Source organism: Orycteropus afer, unplaced genomic scaffold (genome assembly GCF_000298275.1).
Source record: "Orycteropus afer afer isolate SDZICR_OR568_19922 unplaced genomic scaffold, OryAfe1.0 scaffold00048, whole genome shotgun sequence".
Taxonomy (NCBI): domain Eukaryota; kingdom Metazoa; phylum Chordata; class Mammalia; order Tubulidentata; family Orycteropodidae; genus Orycteropus; species Orycteropus afer.
The window spans coordinates 5758022-5776691 of NW_006921635.1; the positions used below are offsets into that span (position 1 = coordinate 5758022).

Sequence of the window (18670 nt, forward strand, 5' to 3'; positions counted from 1 at the left end):
ATGGTGAGTGATCTACATAACTGTGTTTCCATATTACTCTTTTCGCCTTGAGAAGTGGTTGCAGCACTCATCCATGAAGTTTGTTAAACTGAATATTGAAAAAGCAAACCACCTAGTAGCCCCCTATACATTTTAAAGCCATTTCTCCCATCCCTGGCCACTCAGCTTTAACTACACGTAGGGATAAGTAAAGGCATGCTTTACGAAGCTTGTTTACTGGATATTATTCACTGAGAGAGCCATCTGTATGGCAGCTCTAATCAATAAGGTTATTTCAAGCAATAATAACAGTGAGATCGTCTCTGTGTGTGCACTGTGCTAAGTCCTTTATATATTATTCACGTAACCCTCATGAGAAACCTACTAAAATATAGGTTAAAATAATCTTAAACCTTGAAAACATGATGATGACTGAAAAAAGCCAGTCACAAAAGACCATGTAATACATGATTCTGTATGTATGAAATGTCCAGAACGGGCAAATCCATAGACAGTACAATGACATAGCGGTGATGGTTGTACAACTGTGTGAATGGACTAAACCCATCAAACTGTGTACTTTAAACGGGTGTGTTGTCTGGTATGTGAATTACACATAAACAAAGCTATCACAGAACATGCACAACAGCAGACTAGCCGCGAAGATTTAAAACATGACAGAGGACGTTTTCAAGACCCATGTGAACTGAGTTTAAAAACAAACAAAAATGATGAGAAAGTGAAGTCCATCGTGCCGACGCAGAGGCGGTGTGACAGTAATGCCCCTGGATCATTGGAGTAGACAACTGGTTGCCATCAGCTCAGCTCTGACTTGGGCGCCCCGTGTGGGTCAGGGCAGAACTGGGCTCCGGAGCGTTTTCAGTGGCCAGTTACTGGAAGGAGATCCCCAGCCTTTCTTCCCAGGCGTCTCCAGGTGGATGCAATCTTCCGGTTAGCACTGAGCGCTTTAACGGTTCACACCACCCAGGAGCTCCATCTGTTTAACATGCTTTCCAAGTTTAACGTATTCTCTTACGGTGTTGTGATTTTTTGTTGTTAGCCACCCATGAGTGGAGTCGCAAACTCCTTTAACTGGAACGTTGGCGCAAACAGCTCTATCCTCTAACATTGTTACCATGAGTTGAAGTCACTTTTAAACCATTACCCACAGAGTTCAGGACAAGGGTGGAGTGGGACAGTTCTGCAGGCTGCAAGCCTGGGCTTTACGACCAGACAGAGGAGGAAGCTAGGAAGAAGTATGTTTTTCTGTTGGTGATAAGTTGTCCATGCTATTACTGATTGCTGGCTCTCCCCTCACCCCCTCAATTCCCAGTCGCAGACCTCCGTGCCCGTGGACTCATTTTTCTCTCTGCTGACCAGCAGACAAGTGGCCAAGCAGTTCCCAGTGATGACTGAAGCCATATCCCAGATTCGGGCAAAAGGCCTTCAGACGGCAGTCTTGAGCAATAATTTCTATCTTCCCGATGGGAAAAGCTTCTTACCCCTGGACCGGAAACAGTTTGATGTGGTAAGCTTGAAGTGGCCCACAGCAGTGGAGCAGGGTCTCTGCCCTTGTCTCAGGATGCAGCATTATATACTGCCTTTAGCAGGAAGTGAGTGAATGAGTTTTCATTTACTCATTTGACTGAGTCAGGTTTAGACATCAGTTGAAAATGATTTTAAATTGTCACTCGGCTCTTAGCAAGGCCAAACATTTAGGGAATTTGATGACTGCTTGACACTTCAGGCCTCGTTGTTGTTGTTAGGTGCCATCGAGTTGGTTCCGACTCAGAGTGACCCCATGTACAGCAGAATGAGACACTGCCTGGTTCGGCACCATCCTCAGTAGTTGTCCTGTTTGAGCCATCATTGTAGTCACTGTGTCAACGCATCTCATTGAGGTCTTCCTCTTTTTCACTGACCCTCTACCTTACTAAGCATGACGTCCTTCTCCAGTGACTGGTCCCTCCTGATAACACGTGGCAGAAATGGTGTAGGGGCGGTGTCTTCTGACCTCCTCTAACTTCACAAAGGGAAGGAGAATCACCACTAGCAGCAACCAAGGCTGATTCCTATGAGGTCAGACATGCTGCCACCCTCCAACCTTTTCACCAAATCTGACACCGACTGTACCTCCCATGACACTCAACTTCTCTGCTGGGTTCAATAACTTGTTGCACTGGCCACACAGAACTCAGACGTAACACTCACGATTATGGGGTTTATTAGGGAAGTAACAGGTTTAGGAAAGCTTGGGATACAGTTCTTCAATCAAGACAGCCTCCCCTTGGCCACATGTCTCTTTGGCCCTTGGCTTCGCAGCCTGGCCTCAAGTGTTACAAAGCTCTTTTACCTCTGCCCATGGGTGCCCCCCACTCCGCCAGCAAGCCCCCTGCCCGCACTCTGCTTTCTCGCTCCATGGGTTGACAGGCCTGCTGTTCCATCTCGTGCTGGTCTGTTGGTTCTGCTGCCTCTGCAGTCGCCATCTCTCCTTGTCATCTCTTCTGGTCGTCTCAGTGCAGGGGTCTCGAGACGGTCCAAAGGACATGCTCCAGCCCTGGCTCTTCTTTCTTGCTGGTAACAAGATCACCCCTTTCCATCTCTGGAATGCCTCAGTTTAAGCCTAGCAGAATGGCAAAACTAAGCAATCCCCAAGTTAGAGTTCTGTAACCTTATTTGCGTAGTCCCACCCGACAAGAGTGCCATGTACCTTATTTGCATCATTAGCAAGCTATCCAGTCCCTGTGATAGGCCACAAGCGCCACACATTTGCATAGTCCCACCCACTCATCCTAACCAGAAGGCTGGCGGTTCAAACCCACCAGCCACTCCTCGGAAGGAAGATGGGGCAATCTACTTCCATACTGATACTGCCTCGGAAATACCGCTATGATAAGGAGGGGTCGCTATGAGTCGGGTCCGACTCCACCGCACATTAACAACAACAACAAGGTGAAAGTTTACAGAGCAAATCACTTTTCCCATTCAACAGTTCATGCACATTGTTTCATGCCATTGATGGTGGTCCCCATGATGTAACATCACTCATCCCACTTCCTCCCTGGGTTTCCCTTTCCTATCCTTTCTTGCCTTCTGAACTTTGTTTCTAGGCAAATGCTGCCCTTTTGATCTCAAATAGTTGACTGTTTTAAGGAGTGTCATCTCCCTGGTGGTATTGTTCACCTTACAAACATGTCTATTATTTGGCTAGAAGTTGAGCCACAGGGGTGAGTTCAGTTCCAGGCTTGACAAGTGACTAAGGGCCATAGTCTTGGGAGTTCCACCAGTCTTTATCTGGCCAGTGACAATGGCTTTTTTTTTTTTTTAATTTTGAGTTTTGTTCCACATTTGCCCCCCACTCTATCTAGGACCTTCTAATGCAGTCCCTTTCAGAACAGTCAGCAGTGGTAGCTGGGCACCATGTAGTTCTTCTGGTCTCAGGGTTTTATGGAGGCTGAGGTTTGCATGGTCCATTACTCCTTTGGACTGAATGTTTCCACGCATCTTTGATTTTCCTCCCTCTTCTTTGCCCCAGATGGGGAGAACAGTAGTTGCACCTTAGATGGCTGCCCACAAGCTTTTAACACTCCACTTGCTACTCACCAAAGTAGGATGTAGAACATATTCTTTGTGACTGTATTGTGCCAATTGACCTTGATGACCTAAGCCCCTAGACCCAGCATTCCCTCAAGGTGTTGGTTATGGCTAATAATGTCATTTGATTTCTTGACTGCTTATTCCATGGGCATTGATCATGGATCGAAGCAAAATGAAATCCTTGACAACTTCAGTCTTTTCACCATTTGTCGTGATGTTGCTTACTGCTCCAAGTTTAGAGACCCCCTTAAGTTCTGGATTTGGACCTTACTCTTCAAATAACACAAACTTTTCCTCAACCCTCACATCTTAGTGGGCCCTTTGGCTGTTTCTCTTCTAAGACCAACCCTGTTGCCCCCAAATCCAGTCGTTCTGATCCTAGACTAGTGCTATCCAATAGAACTTTCTGCAGTGATGCAAATGGCCTGTCTGTGCTGTCCCATGCATTCATCACTAACCCCTGTGGCCCTTGAGCACTTGAAATGCAGACAGTGCCTCTGAAGAACTGAATTGAAATCTTATATTTAATTTTTAATTGATTTTAATTTAAATACTACATATAATTTGTGGCTACATATTGAATGGCACTCTGAGAATACACTGAGTCAAGAGGTAGTCTTCTGTGCCAGGAGCTCATTTCTGTGAGTGATTCCCTATCTACTCAGGAGAAAACAGGGCATTATCCCAGTGAGGTGGAGCTTCTCGATAGGTGACTGTGACCTGCGTAAGCTTCGTTCATGCTCTGTTTGCTTCATTCGGTGTGATGACAAATTCTCATGGAGGGTTAGTGTGGAAGGTGACAGACATGGTCTTTGCCCTCTACAGCTGTATACCGGCCACATTTTAAGTGCTCAGTAGCCACATGGGGCTCTCAAAGCAAACACACTGCCATCAAGTCAATTCTGACCCCCAGTGGGTTTCCAAAGCTGTAAATCTTCACGGAAGCAGAATGTCTCATCTTGCACATAGTGGCTGGTGGGTTCTGGATTTGGATCTTACTCTACCGACCTTTTGGTTAGCAGTCAAATGCCTTAACACTACACTGCCAGAGCTCCATCCACATGTGGCCAGGGGCTACCATATTGGACAGAGTAGATACAGCATGTCTGTTGTTTACTGGCCAGATGTTGCCTGGCTCCCTACCTGCTTGGACTGTTGATTTCCCCAATCATCTGCAGCTCTGCTCTCCTCCAACTACACTGCCAGAGCTCCATCCACATGTGGCCAGGGGCTACCATATTGGACAGAGTAGATACAGCATGTCTGTCATTTACTGGCCGGATGTTGCCTGGCTCCATACCTGCTTGGACTGTTGGTTTCCCCAAATCATCTGCAGCTCTGCTCTCCTCCTCCAACTCTGCTTGGGCCTCAGCAGGCTCCAGGGAAAGTCCATGGAAGCCCGGGACCCCCTTCAAGATAGCACTAGAGCAGGGTGCTTAAGAGTGTGGATTGTGGGTCCCCTAAGCCTGGGTGCTCTGGTAGCATAGTGCCTAAGGCACTTGACTGCTAACCAGGCTAGTGGTTCAGACCCACCAGCCACTCCTCGGAAGGAAGGTTGGGCAATCTACTTTTGTAGTGATACTGCCTTGGCAACCCAAGGAGGGGTCACTATGAGTTGGGTCTGATTTGACGACACATAACAACAACAACAACAACAAGAAGCCTGGGTGTGAAGCCTGCCTCGGCAGCTTACTGGCTGTGTTCCCGTGGGCGGTTGCTTCTCTTCTCTGAACCTCAGTCTCCTCACCTGCGTACAGGAGTGGTACACACTCCTTTGTCCTGGGCTGGCTGTGAGGTCTCCAGGAGGTAATGCCTGCACAACTGTCTGCACGGTGCCTGGCCCATGGTGAGATATTCTGTACCTTGGGACCGTTGTTAGACTGCTCCTATCAATGCAGCAGTAGGAATAGGGTTGTCATCTGGACAGACCTTCAGCTACAAGCTGCGGTCTGAAAGACCTCGGGTTCTTTTCAAACAGCAAACATTTTCAGATTCAGGAGGCCCTCTGATGTGTGCTGCTCAACAGCTTTTCTCCTAGGTGTTCATACAGTAGGTCTGCAGGAGACCTGGAGTTTTGAAAACTGATATCCTTAAGCCCAAGGATTTAGCTATAAGGGAAAGATAAATATTTTGGAGGAGGTAAACGTAGGATAACCACTCCATTGAGTCTGCTGACAAGAGAGGCAGTTTTGAGCTCTTTGGCAGTGTGCTAGGAGTCAGATTTTCCCAGAGGTAAATGTGGCTTTAAAAAAATGAACATTTACTAGATGCCAGCCAGTGCTCAGCAGCTAATCTGCTTATTACGCCCTCAACAACCTGGGAAGTGAGTACAAGCATGAATCTCATTCTGCAGCTGAGAGAACAGACTCAAAGAGGTCAGCGGCCATGGCCAAGGCCCCTTAGCTGGGCAGGGACCGAACCGACTTCCGTTCCTTTGATTTCACTCTTAACCTCTATGCTGCCTGCCCGACTTCCCCAGGAAACTGCTCCCCACGGAGGCCCTCCCCTCAAAGGCTCCTCTGTCCTTTGTGTTTCTTTCTGGCTTCTGATCTGGCGGGTGGCAGCAGCGATGATGCCCTCTAGAGACTCCACAGCTTAGGTGGGCCGTAGAGGAGGGCTCCCACATCTTCCTTGGAGTCTTCCGGGCCAGGGGCCTCTTTCCTCTAGCCCCTTCCTCCAGGGAGAGGTGACTCAGTGTAACTGGACATCCTGGGAGTCCTGGTGGCCTCAAATACACCTGGGGAAATTAATAACTTGAGGGTCGTACATTTCATTAAGAGAGCCCTTTCCTGGCTCTTTCCACGTTTGGCAGAGGGACTTTGGTTTGACCCCAGGGAGCGGTGCGTCTCCTGCCCCGGTCCTAGATCCAACCATTCCTGGGTGTTTGTGCCTCTAATTGGACCATGAGATTCCAGTTGGAGTCTCCAACTCCGACTACCGTCCACCTGCCCCGGGGGCTGTAAAGGCAGCTTTCACAGGGGCTTTTGAAGAGGGTCTGGGCGGGGCCTGGCATGTTTGTTTCTGAAGCGCTCCAGAGCCTCCTGAACCCATCTGGGGTGAGCGCCCTGAGATACAGGCCGGGCCCCAGGCCACCAGTGATGTTCACTGCCGCACAGCGTCCATAGGTCACGCTGCCCTTGAGAAGGCTTCCCTCTCCCTTCTTCCTGGAGCAGGCCCTCGATGAACTAAAACCATCTTTTATCTGATTTCTATTTGGACAAACACTGGCCTTGTTCATCCAGTCCTTGGTTGACAGGAAGGGAATGGAAACCTTGAACAGGTTCATGTGCGAAATAGAGCCAAAAGAGAAAGGCCAGGAGTCTTACCAAATTTCAATCTAAGAACTTTCTCATTTCCCCGAAACATAATTGACCTGGGAGAGGACCCGAGTCTGCTTGCGGGAACCGAGGCCCTGAGTTCTCGCCTGTCTCTTCCTGTCTCTTCCCGGCTCCACCCGGCTCCACCCGGCTCCACCCGTCTGTCTCCACCCGTCTGTCTCCACCCGGCTCCACCCGTCTGTCTCCACCCGTCTGTCTCCACCCGTCTGTCTCCACCCGGCTCCACCCGTCTGTCTCCACCTGTCTGTCTCCACCCGTCTGTCTCCACCCGTCTGTCTCCACCCGGCTCCACCCGGCTCCACCCGTCTGTCTCCACCCGGCTCCACCCGTCTGTCTCCACCCGTCTGGCTCCACCCGGCTCCACCCGGTAGCACGGTCTCTGCTGATGCCTCCACTCCCCTGCTGCACACCTTGGGTGTTTCCATTAGGGAAGCCTCTGTCTGTCCGTGGAGCTCATTCTGGCCCTTGGCACACAGGGGACAGTGAGTAGATAGGGGGACATCTATTTCTCTGAGAGGCCCACAATGCAAATGTGGGGTGGGGGGCCCTTGGATTTGTCCTCACTCTTGCAGACTTTGGGTTGTTCCAAGAGAGAGTCAGAGGTTTGGTTCCGTTCTCAGGGCAGACCTGTATATGGCCATCTTGGGCTCATCCTATGGGAGGGTAGTGTAAGAGGGGACTTCTAAGGGGAGAGTTGGGTCACAGATAACCTGCCACCAAGGCAGCTTTTTCAAGCTTCTCCCAAGCTCTCAGCAGACCTCCCTGGTTCTGGACAAGACACATGCCTGCAGCAGGGCTAGCAGGATACAGGAGGCCCTTAGCAAGAAAGGAACAGTGTCTTTGCTGGGGACAGGCTCTTCAGTGTCAGCTCAGCCCTCCTATGGGATTGGTCTGTGTACACTGAGAGAGAGAGAGTGTGTGTGTGTGTGTGTGTGTATATATATATATTAACCTCTGAAATATAGACATTAAGGGTTTACATGGTAGCAATAAATGGTAGCTTCTTTCTGAAAAAATGATGAAATGCTTCCCATACAACTAAAATGCACAGCCTTCCTTGTACTTGGGGTAGCCCCAGTGTCTGACATTGGCAACATGCTCGCTCATTTTAGAAGTTGTCCAAGTCTCCCATGAGCCTCCCAGCACCTCTGACTAGGTGACATGGCCATCATTATCCCATTCCATGAACCTGAGATGCCTTGGGCTCTCAGTGGAACTCTGGTTTCCTGCGTCTTCCCCCAGCTTGGAACCCTCAACTCAGAAAGGCAGCACTGTTTTACATCGTCACACTCTGGAGTCACTTGTTACGACAACACTCAACTATCCTCCACTGTGGCTTTTCAAAAAGCATGCCAGCTTGCGTGGGGGAGGGCCGCCTTTGAGGGACAGTCACCTCCTGTTGCCGTTGCTTCCACAGGTTGTGGAATCCTGCCTGGAGGGGGTCTGTAAGCCTGACCCCAGGATCTACAAGCTGTGCTTGGAGCGGCTTGGCGTGCAGCCCTCTGAGTCCATCTTCCTTGATGATCTTGGACCAAATCTAAAAGCGGCAGCCAGCCTCGGTATCCGCACCCTGAAGGTAACGATCGCCAGCAATCCCTGAGAGTCACCGTTGGTGGAGCCCTGCTGTGTGCTTACCAGTGGGAGCGTTTCCCTGAGTCCTTCTACGTGCAGATCTGGAGCCATCTTAGTCGTCTTTCTGCACGCTGCTCAGTCGTCAGGATTTTCATTAAGAGAAATCTATCTGTGTGACTAGCTGCTTGTATTTTTCAGTTGGAGGCAAGACAGATCAAACACGTATTAAGAAGGCAGTTTGAGAAGAGCTATAAGCCAGGAGGTGAAGGGCAGGGTTAAGACACTTAGGTGGCCACCAGCCTGTCCAGGTGATGTTGCCTTGGTTGGGGAACCTGCAGCTGCCAGCCACACGGGCCCCCCAGAGTCAGGGCTGTGAAGGGTGGTCTTGACCCAGGTTCTGCATTTGGGTTTCCATTATTAAGCTGATGGGACCAGAGGGACTAAGTGGATAAGGTGACACCATCTCCTGCCCTCTCAGTACCAGGGAGTGTCACAGACTTTTAAGTGGCATTCTTCCCAGCAGATAGCAGTTTCATGTGGTGGAATTAATGGGAATAGGAAACTTACTCTCCTGTTGCCTCATCAGCAGAATGTCCCCGCTCAGAGAACTGACTGCTTGATGTTTCTCTTTAGAAAGTGCCCTCTTAGAGAACAGACAGGAGGAGAGGTCAGGGTGGACTGGTAGTACATGCTCGGTATTCTCTTTGAAACCAGGTTAATGACCCAGAAACAGCAGTCAAGGAATTAGAAACACTTTTGGGTTTTACACTGAGAATGGTTGTTCCAAACACTTGCCCTGTGAGAAAGACAATGGGAATTCCGGAAGAGTCCTTGAAGAAGTACCTCAGAGGCTTACTGGGTACCCACACCACAGGTATTTCACCTCTTGTATTTTGGTCACTCTTCGCAAGGCCAGGCTCCCAGCCTGGTTTTTACTTTCAAAGCCCAGTGGAATATGCCAGAAACAAGGAAGCAATGTGGTGAGGAAAACATCATCAGGCCTAGTGTGTCTGAGTGCTGCTTCTAGTTTTACTTAGGAGAAAGCAGTCCCCTCCTTTTCTATGGATCCAAAACCCTCACCCCGTCTCCCATCTGAGGGTATGGTGTGGCTGCAACAGCCTGCAAGGAGCACGGGGATCAGGGATCGCAGGATGTGCTCAGAGGAGCATTTCTGTGTTTCTAACTTTTGAGACGAGGGGCAGATGACTTGAGAGTTGCATGGGTTTCAAATGGAACGAGCTGTCTCCATCCTTTTGAAGGTCCCACTCTCACGCTTCACATTCCACCCTCAGAGTATCAGGTGCCCTGTGACCATCTGAAGAAATTCCTACTTGGTGATAAACTTTCAGGAGCCCTGGTAGCACTAGTTAAAACACTCTGCTGCCAGCTGAAAGGTCGGTGGTTGAAAACCCACCAGCAGCTCTGGGGGAGGACGATGAGGCAGTCTGCTCCCGTGAAGAGTGACCGCCTTGGAGACCCAGTGAGGAAACTCTCCTCTGTCCTGTGGGGTCGCTGTGAGTTGGAATCTACTCGATGGTAAGGGGTTTGGTTTTTTGGTTGGATAAAGTTTTGTCTCAACCTCTTGATCCTTGAAAAAAGATTCGTTATTTGGGGAGCACGCTGCTTGCCAGTGACTGGAGCCTGGGTGGTACTCCACAAAGCTGAGGGCAGGCCCACTTGGCCAACCTCCATTTGCTCTCCTGACCAAGTTAAAGGCATCAGTGTCCAGAATCCAGTCTTGTAATGAAGCAGTGGGTTAACTGGCTTTGTAGCAGCCAGGATGCTTCTGCAGGGAGCCAATGAACTCAGCTGAGTGGGGTGGGGAGTCGCGTCTTCTGAAGGCGATGGGCTCATCCGGGCGGCCCCTGCATAGCTCCTTTCACTGCCACATCAGTGGCAGGCAGGTCTGGCTGTGCACAGACAAGGGCAGTGTCCATCCTCCGTCACGAGGACGGGCTGCCACAGCTGGCGTGCACTTGACACCCCCAACTGAAGAGCTGCTCTTCGTAGTAGGATTCGGCCAGAAGGACAGAAACAAACACTGGACAAAGCAAGGGACGTGTGGTGTCAGTCACAGAGCATCAGCCACACTGTCGCAGCTTGTGACTCGGCCCACATTGGCACTGGGGTCCAGGACTCGGCCACTCCGGTACCCAACGAGGAGGAGCTTTGCTTCCAGGGAGTTCCACATGGGAACATCCTACCTCCTACATGAGCACTCACAGAAAGAAGGGTTCTCTGCCCAGCTCCATCCTCCAGATCGGTTTGACTTTCATTTCCAAACCCTGCAGGTCCGCTGGAACTTCTCCAGTTCGGTCATGGGCAGTCAAACCCAACTTACTACATCAGGCTGGCCGACCAACGGCTGGTTCTGAGGAAGAAGCCCCCGGGGAAGCTTCTGCCACTGGCCCACGCTGTAGAGAGGGAGTTTAGGTAAGTTCTCAGGGCCCCAGCAACAAGCTCAGCACTGAGTGGACAAGTCAGCTGCCATCAAGTTGATTCCAAGTCACAGCGAACTTATAAAACAGTAGAACTGCCCCGAGAGGGTTTCCCAGGCTAATCATTGCAGAAGCAGACTGCCTCCTCTTTGTCCTGTGGAGCAGCTGGTAAGTTCAAACAACTGACTTCGGTTAGCAGCATCAGTGAGCACGTGAGCACTGTGCCACCTGGGCTTCTAAGCAGACAGGTTGACACTGTGGAAAAGTGCCTTGAGACATTGAAAAATACATTTATGACTCTTAGAGTTACTTCACATAAGAACGTGGAACATAATTTTGTTCAGAAGTTTGTTTTTTCTATAGATTGGACTAGACGCTTCTAGAACTACGAGATGAAAAAGACGGTGTTGAGATAGACTTTAGTCATAAAATCAATACATTAATGGGCCTGTAGATAAAATGTGCTTGGCTGCTAACCAGAAGGTGGGTGGGTCAAGTCTGCCCAGAGGCCTGGTGACCTACTTCAGAAAAATCAGTCGTTGAAAACTGAGGGGGGGGGGCAGTCTGCTCTCACCCACACGGGGGCGCCAGTGAGCATCGACTCCACGGCTGCATGGCTTGAATTGGTAACTGTTGACGCTGGGTGGTGAGGACTGGGGCCTCATCATACCATTCTCCTCACCTACTTTTATGTATGTTTGAAATTTTCCAAATAGTTAAAAAAAAATTTTTTTTCCCCTTAAATTTATTCAATGTAGTTTCTTTTGTAAATAGAATGTTTTAAACTTAAAACTTGGAGGGTAGAGTCCCCTCAGAGGTGGGCAGCCTGGCAGTGTTCTTCTCAAAAGTCAGTCACTGGAAACCCTATGGAGGGCAGTTCGAGTCCCACCCACCTGAGGTTGCCATGAGTCAGGGAGACTCGGCAGCAGCTGGTTTCGGCAGGAACATCGGAGAGAGTGTGGAGGAAAGTAGTGCCGCACACTTGTTCTTCTTGCTTAGTATCTCTCCTTCTGACGCTCTGGTTCCTAGAATTTGACTTCTCCGAGTGCTCCATGGACTGGTGATTACTAAACCTTATAGGTTCTTTGGAGGAGATGACCAGTAGCTGGTTTTGGAGTCTTTATATACGTGCATAGCTAATACCGTGTTTGTATTTGTAGGTAGAGAGACCCTAAAAATGTAAGGCCACCACTCTGTGTTTGTAAACTCCAACTACTTCCAAAACTACCGAGGAATTCTGGGGTGCCAGGACGACATTCACAACCCCCACTAGTGCATACCAATTCCATTTTAGAATGTGCACTTGAGTTGAACATGCATTGAGGATAAAACATAATATAGCTGATGAAAATGCCAAATGTAAATCTGAACAGCTGTTCTGGAAGAAGGAGCTCTGGTTGCACAGTGGGGAAGGCATGTAGCTGCTAATCAGATCACTAGTTCAAACCCACCAGCTGCTCTGTGGGAAGAAGATGAGGCAATCTACTTCTGTAAAGATTAACAGCCTTGGAAACCCAGTGGGGGGTGCTATGACGATAGCAGTGCGTTTGGTTGTTTTGGTTTGGCTCTGAAAACAGCAGGACACAACTTACTAAAAGCTTTAGTGTATATATACCTTTAGACCAAATCATTCCAATCCTGGGTGTCTATCAGAAGGAGGTAAGGGTAAATAGGGGAGAAAAGCATCATGCATTAATATACTCATCCCAGTGTTGCTTATAATACAGTAAGTTCCCCAGGGTTGCAAGTGTCTGACTTAACGGACAACTCATACTTGACCTTTAATCTTACATAAATTTGCCTTCACTTTGAAATGATTGCACCAACCCCTACTTGCAACAAATTCTTCACCATAGTCACCTTTACTTCCCGCATGTACAGCTTTTAAATCATTGAAAAGGCTTTGAGCTTTTTCTTGTACTAAAACGAAACCAAATTCATGTCCTCGAGTCTATTCAACTCATAGCCACCCCTCCTTGGGTTTCCAAGGCGGTATTTCTACAGAAGTAGATTACCCAACCTTCCTTCCGAGGAGTAGCTGGCTGGTGGGTTGAACCGCCAGCCTTCTGGTTAGCAGTCAGGTGCCTTTAGACATTATGCCACCAGAGCTCCGCATCTGTTCTAATTACCTACAAATTTGACTTAAAAACACACATAGGAATGGATCTAGCTTATCACTTAGGGATTGACTGTAATGAAAAATTAGAAATACCCTCCAGGTATGGTAATAGGGGAATGAACCCATCGTTGTGGCCAGGAGGATGCAGTGTGCAGCCTGGCCACCTATCTGGGTCTTGTGCTCATCCGTAGAACCAGGGGTTGAGTCAGCCTGACTCAGACCATGTGGACTGACAGTGGAGGAGGGCTGTTTTTCAAAGGACAGTTAAGGTGTTATCAGAACATGAAGAAAAACAAGGACACAGGCAAAAACTGTAGCCAAGTACTGATGATAAGACTGGGGCCTGTGGGTAGCTATTTTTCCATTAATTTTTCTGCCCTTAAATGTTTGATAGAATTCACCAGTAAACCATCTGAGCCTTGAATTTTCTTTGAGAGTTTTTTGCTTATGAATTTAATTTCTTTAATAGATACAAGGTTATTCAGATATTTTATCTTGTGTTAGTTTTGGTTAAGTTGTAATTTTTAAGGAATTAGTCCTTGAAAATTTGTCCATCCAAGCTGTTAAACTTCTTGTTGATAATATTTAACAATATTCCCTTATTATCCTTGCTATGTAAGCAGGATCTGTAGTGATGGCCCCTCCTGGCATTGACTGATAATTTGTGTTTCCTCTCTCTTTAGTCATGGTGGGGATTTATCAATTGTGTTGATCTTTTTGAAAAACCAGTGTTTGATTTTGTTAACTTTTTCTGTTGTTTATTTTCTGTTTTATCCATTTCTGCTCTTACTCCTTTCCATCCACTTCCTCTGCATTTATCTGTTTTCACCTTAAAGTCTTACCTCAGTCGTTGATGTTAAATCTTATTTTCTATTAGCATTTAAAGCTATAACTTTCTGTCTAAGCATTTCCTGAACTGTATTCCACAAAATTTGGCATGTTAGATTGTCATTGTTGGTCAATCTGACAAATTTTCTTATTTCCCTTGTGATTTCTTCTTTGACATACAGGTTCTATAGACGTGTATTTCCAAATATTTTAAGTTTATTCTAGATATCCTGTATTAATGATTTCAATTCCATTGATATCTGAGATACTAGGAAATTTACTGAGACTTAGACTTAGTTCATGGGCCAGCACATGCCTCATTTTGGTGAACCTAGTGTGTGCACTTGAGAAGTGTGTGTATTCTGCAGTTGCTGGGTGATGTTTTATAAATGGTAATTAGGTCAGGTTGGTTGGTAGCACTGTTCAGAGCTATGTCTTCACTGATTTTTCTTTTTTGTCTAGTTGTTCTACCAGTTGAGAAGTGGGTATTGAAATCTCAATTATGACTGTGGTCTTGTTCATTTCTCTCTTTAATTCTGATCATGTTTGTTTTGAGTATTTTGAAGCTCTATTATTGGGTGCATACACATTTATGACGGTTATGTCTTCCTGAGGAATTAACTTCTCTCATTTTGGAACACTCCTCTTTGTTTCTGGTAATACTCTGTCTTGACAGCTACTTCATGGCTAGTAGTGTAGTTATGCCCGCTTTCTCATGTGGTGACTGACTGCATGGTACCCCTGTTCCTTCATTTGCAGTCTCTCTGGGTTTTTATATTTAGTGCATTTCTCTTGTAGGCAACACATGTTAGGTCTTGCTTTTCTGTCCAGTCTGACAGTGTCTTAATTGGAGTGTTTAGTCTATGAAATGTAACACAGTTACTGACATTTAGATTTTGCTATTTGTTTTTTGTTTGTCCATCTGTGTTTGTCCATCTTCTTTGGGTTAACTGGATACTTTTTAGAATTCCATTTTAATTTCTGCATTTACTGATTTCTAAATCAGAAAAATAATTTCAGGGAAGTCTCATCAGGTCAGCCAGTAGTTGACATCATTTTTATTTGTTCCGACAGGATCATGAAAGCCCTTTCCGGTGCTGGAGTGCCTGTCCCCAAAGTTCTTGACCTCTGTGAAGATTCCAGGTAATGTACAGACTTATTCCCATGATATAGTCAAGGTGTTAGTGGGAAAACCCTGTATATCTACTAACTCATACTGCAGTTTGTTAAAGTAAAAAAGGCAGTTTGAGTAGAAGAGAAGATACCTTAATAGCAACCTCCCCCAGGAGGCCACAGATCTTAGGCAGATATTTCAGTTACACTGAAAGGTAAAGAAATGTCTGTTTGGTGAAAATTGGCAGGAAAGATTTTTTTTTTTTTTTTTTTACATTTGAAAACTATATACCATTTAGTTCCATTCCACTAGTTTAAACTTTGTGTTTGTGTGTGTTTTGTTATCATGGTCTTTCTAAACTGCTTTGTAACATGCTTTTTGAATGTCTGTTTTTCCCTTGGGAGCTCTGGTGGTGCAGTGCCTAAGGCATTTGGCTGCTAACCAGAAGGCTGGCAGTTCAAACCCACCAGCCACTCCTCGGAAGGAAGGTTGGCCAATCTACTTCCAAAGTGATACTGCCTCAGAAACCCAAGGATACAATTCTACGGCAGTGGGTTATTTTTCCCTTAACTTTTTATTTATGAGCATTTTGAAATGTATAGAAAATTTGAAGGGAGAGATAATAGTATAAAGAACACCCATTCACTCTCATCTGGATTGAAACATTGTTAACTTTTTGCCACATTTTCTGTTTATGTGTGTGTGTGTATGTATGTGTGGGATACACATATAAAGGAACCCTGGTGGCACAGGGATTAAGCACTTGGCTGCTAACCAAAAGGTGGGCATTTTGAACTCACCAGCCACTTGAGAAGAAAGATGTGGCAGTCTGCTTCCACGAAGATGACAGCCTTGGAAATTCTACAGGGTAGTTCTACCCTGTCCTATAGAATTGCTACACAACAACACATATATACATACATATATATATATATGTGATTATTTTCTTGGCTGAACCATTTGTAAGTTACAAACACCATGCATCACTAAGAATGAAGACATTTCCTTCCATAACCACAGCATCATTATTATAATGAACTATAATTCTGTATTTCATATCTAACCCATCTCTGACATTCTTAAATTTTATGAAAAAATATCTTTTATAACAATTTTTCAAGTTAGGATGAATTTTCAAAACAACTTTTTAGAGGAATAACCAATTTCTATTAATAACTAAAACATTAATGACAGTTCCGTGGGTCCCCTTGATACTCAGGATGTTATAGGTGTCATTCCTACCACCAAATAGTGACAGAAATAACTTTGGTAACAAGAAGAGGTGGTTAAAACCAGACACTGTTCCAGGCACTCCCTATATATCCACTCCCTTAATTCTGCTGACAGCTGCCCTTTGAAGTATGTACATTGAAAAAACCAAGCTCAGGTGCAAAAGATCATGCTGCTGGTAAGGGGCAGAGATGGGATTTGAACCTGGTTCTCTGTGACTCCAAAGCCCCTGTTCTCCACCATGCTTCTTTTCTCTGTTCTTGCACCTAAACTCATTCTGATGCTGTCTCTCACACAGACATATAGCAAGGGGTGTGTGTGGACTGACGGGTGTGTGGGGGTGGATGGACTGGGGAGGGTACTGTGTACGCCCTGTGCTCACGTGAAAGGAGGAGGGATAGGGCCAGCTGAACTCTTCACCCGTGTGCAGACCACACACGCAGGGCAGTTACACAGGGTAGTGCCATCACTAACAGCCTGCCATGTTACGAATCAGGCCCTGGAAATCCCTGTCTGTGTGCCCCCCAGTGTCATCGGCACCCCCTTCTATTTGATGGAGTACTGCCCGGGTCTCATCTACAAAGACCCCTCTCTGCCAGGCTTGGAGCCCAGCCAGAGGCGGGCTGTCTACACTGCCATGAACAGAGTCTTGTGCCAGATTCACAGTGTGGACCTCACAGCTGCGGGCCTGGGGGACTATGGGAAAAAAGGTGAGAAGAAGCCAGCCTGTCTCCCACGTTGCTTGTTTGCTCTCTAGGGGTCTGCTTTTAGGATCTGCATACCCCTAATGGACACTTTGCTACAGCCTAGCAGGCTTGCTGACTTCCCACCCCTTATTCTAAGTTCCTACCTTGCTAGCACCCCATTCCTGGAACCAATTTTTATATTAGTCAGGACTTTAAAGTTGCAAATTTCAGAAACCCAATCTAAACTGGCTGAATTTTAAAAACAAAGTAACTAGAAAGTCCAGGTATTGGGCTGACATCAGACCCAGCATCCAGGGGTTCAGACAATGCTGGAATCAGTTTCTCTCTGTTAGTTCTGCTTCCTTCTCTTTTGGGTTCATTCTTAATCAAGTTTTTCTACTTTGGTAACAAGGTTGCCACCACCAGCTCCAGATAATCAAACCCGGGCCAGAGAAAGAGCAGCTTGCCCCACTTGGTTCATGGCCCTAGTTCTGAACAAATCACAGGCCATTATGAATTTTAACATTTGTTAACTTTTGCCATGTTCCCTTTTTATCTCTCTCCACACACACACACACACACATACACACACAGAGAGAGAAAGATGTAGAACTTCCTGTGTACCAGGAACAGTCCCAAGGGCTTTTCATATTTTATCCTCCAAACAGCTCTTTGAGGACCATTTCATAAGTGAGGAGACTGAGGCACAGAGAGGTTATGTAAACTGCCTGACATCACACAGCCAAAGAATGGCAGAGCTGGGCTTCAAACCCAGGCAGTCAGCTCTGGCGTCCATGCTCTTAGCCAACCAGTGTTTAGCTGAAGAGGAATTATTAAAACAACTGTTGTTGTTGTTAATTGAGTGCCATGAAGTCATAACGACCCTATGTACAACAGAGCAAAGCACTGCCCTCTCCTGGGCTACCCTCATAATTTCTGCCACATTTGAGCCCACTGTTGCCGCAGTGTCAGTCCATCTCAGTGAGGGGCTTCCTCTTTTTTTGCTCATCCTCTACTTTACCAACATGATGTTCTTCTCCAACGATTGTTCCCTCTTGAGAACGTGACCAAGGTTCGTGAGATGAAGTCTCACCATGCTCGCTTCTAAGGAGCATTCCGCCTGTACTTCCGAGACAGATTAGTTTGTTCTTCTGTAGCCCTCGTTATATTCAATATTGTTCACCAACACCATACTTCAAAGGCATCAGTTCTTCTTTGGTCTTCCTTATTCATTGCCCAGCTCTCACATGCATGTGAAGTGATTGAGAACACCATGGCTTGGGTGAGGTGCACCTTAGTCCTCAAAGTGACAACTTTGCTTTTGAACACTTCAAAGAGGTCTTTTACAGCAGATTTGCCCAATGCAATACATCATTTGATTTCTCGACTCCTGCTTTCGTGGGTGTTGATTGTGGATCTAGAAAAGTGAGACCTCGACAGCTCCAGTTATGAGGATGTTGCTCACTGGTCTGAAAGCTGTGAGGAGGCGCAGAGGCTCTCCGCAGGCCACAGGCTGGGCTTGCAGGCTGTGCAGTGGAACCATGCGCAGACCAAGATTCCCCCTAAGACAAGACAGCTGGTGGCTTCCCTGTTGGGGCAGCAGGACCGTCCTGTGGAAACGTCTCTGGTCCTGGAAGCACTTTTGCAGTAGGTGTTGCACCTCAGACCATTGCAAATGCCTTTGCTGCACCGATGAACTTTCAAAACCCTCTCAGGCTTCAAATTTCCCCACTTATTTCCCAGATAGCTTTTGTAAGTTGTTCTTTTAC

The 18670-nt window shown here is 46.9% G+C and overlaps 1 protein-coding gene across 1 annotated transcript in view; it reads left to right on the forward strand.

Moving 5' to 3' along the window:
• Nucleotides 1-653: 653 nt before the first annotated feature.
• Nucleotides 654-18670, forward strand: part of ACAD10 (acyl-CoA dehydrogenase family member 10) — a 39647-nt gene continuing 21630 nt past the window's right edge. The window contains 7 exon segments of the mRNA XM_007938265.1: nucleotides 654-680; nucleotides 1313-1507; nucleotides 8332-8490; nucleotides 9201-9360; nucleotides 10778-10919; nucleotides 14946-15014; nucleotides 16744-16925. Coding sequence (XP_007936456.1) covers nucleotides 654-680; nucleotides 1313-1507; nucleotides 8332-8490; nucleotides 9201-9360; nucleotides 10778-10919; nucleotides 14946-15014; nucleotides 16744-16925 — 934 coding nt within the window.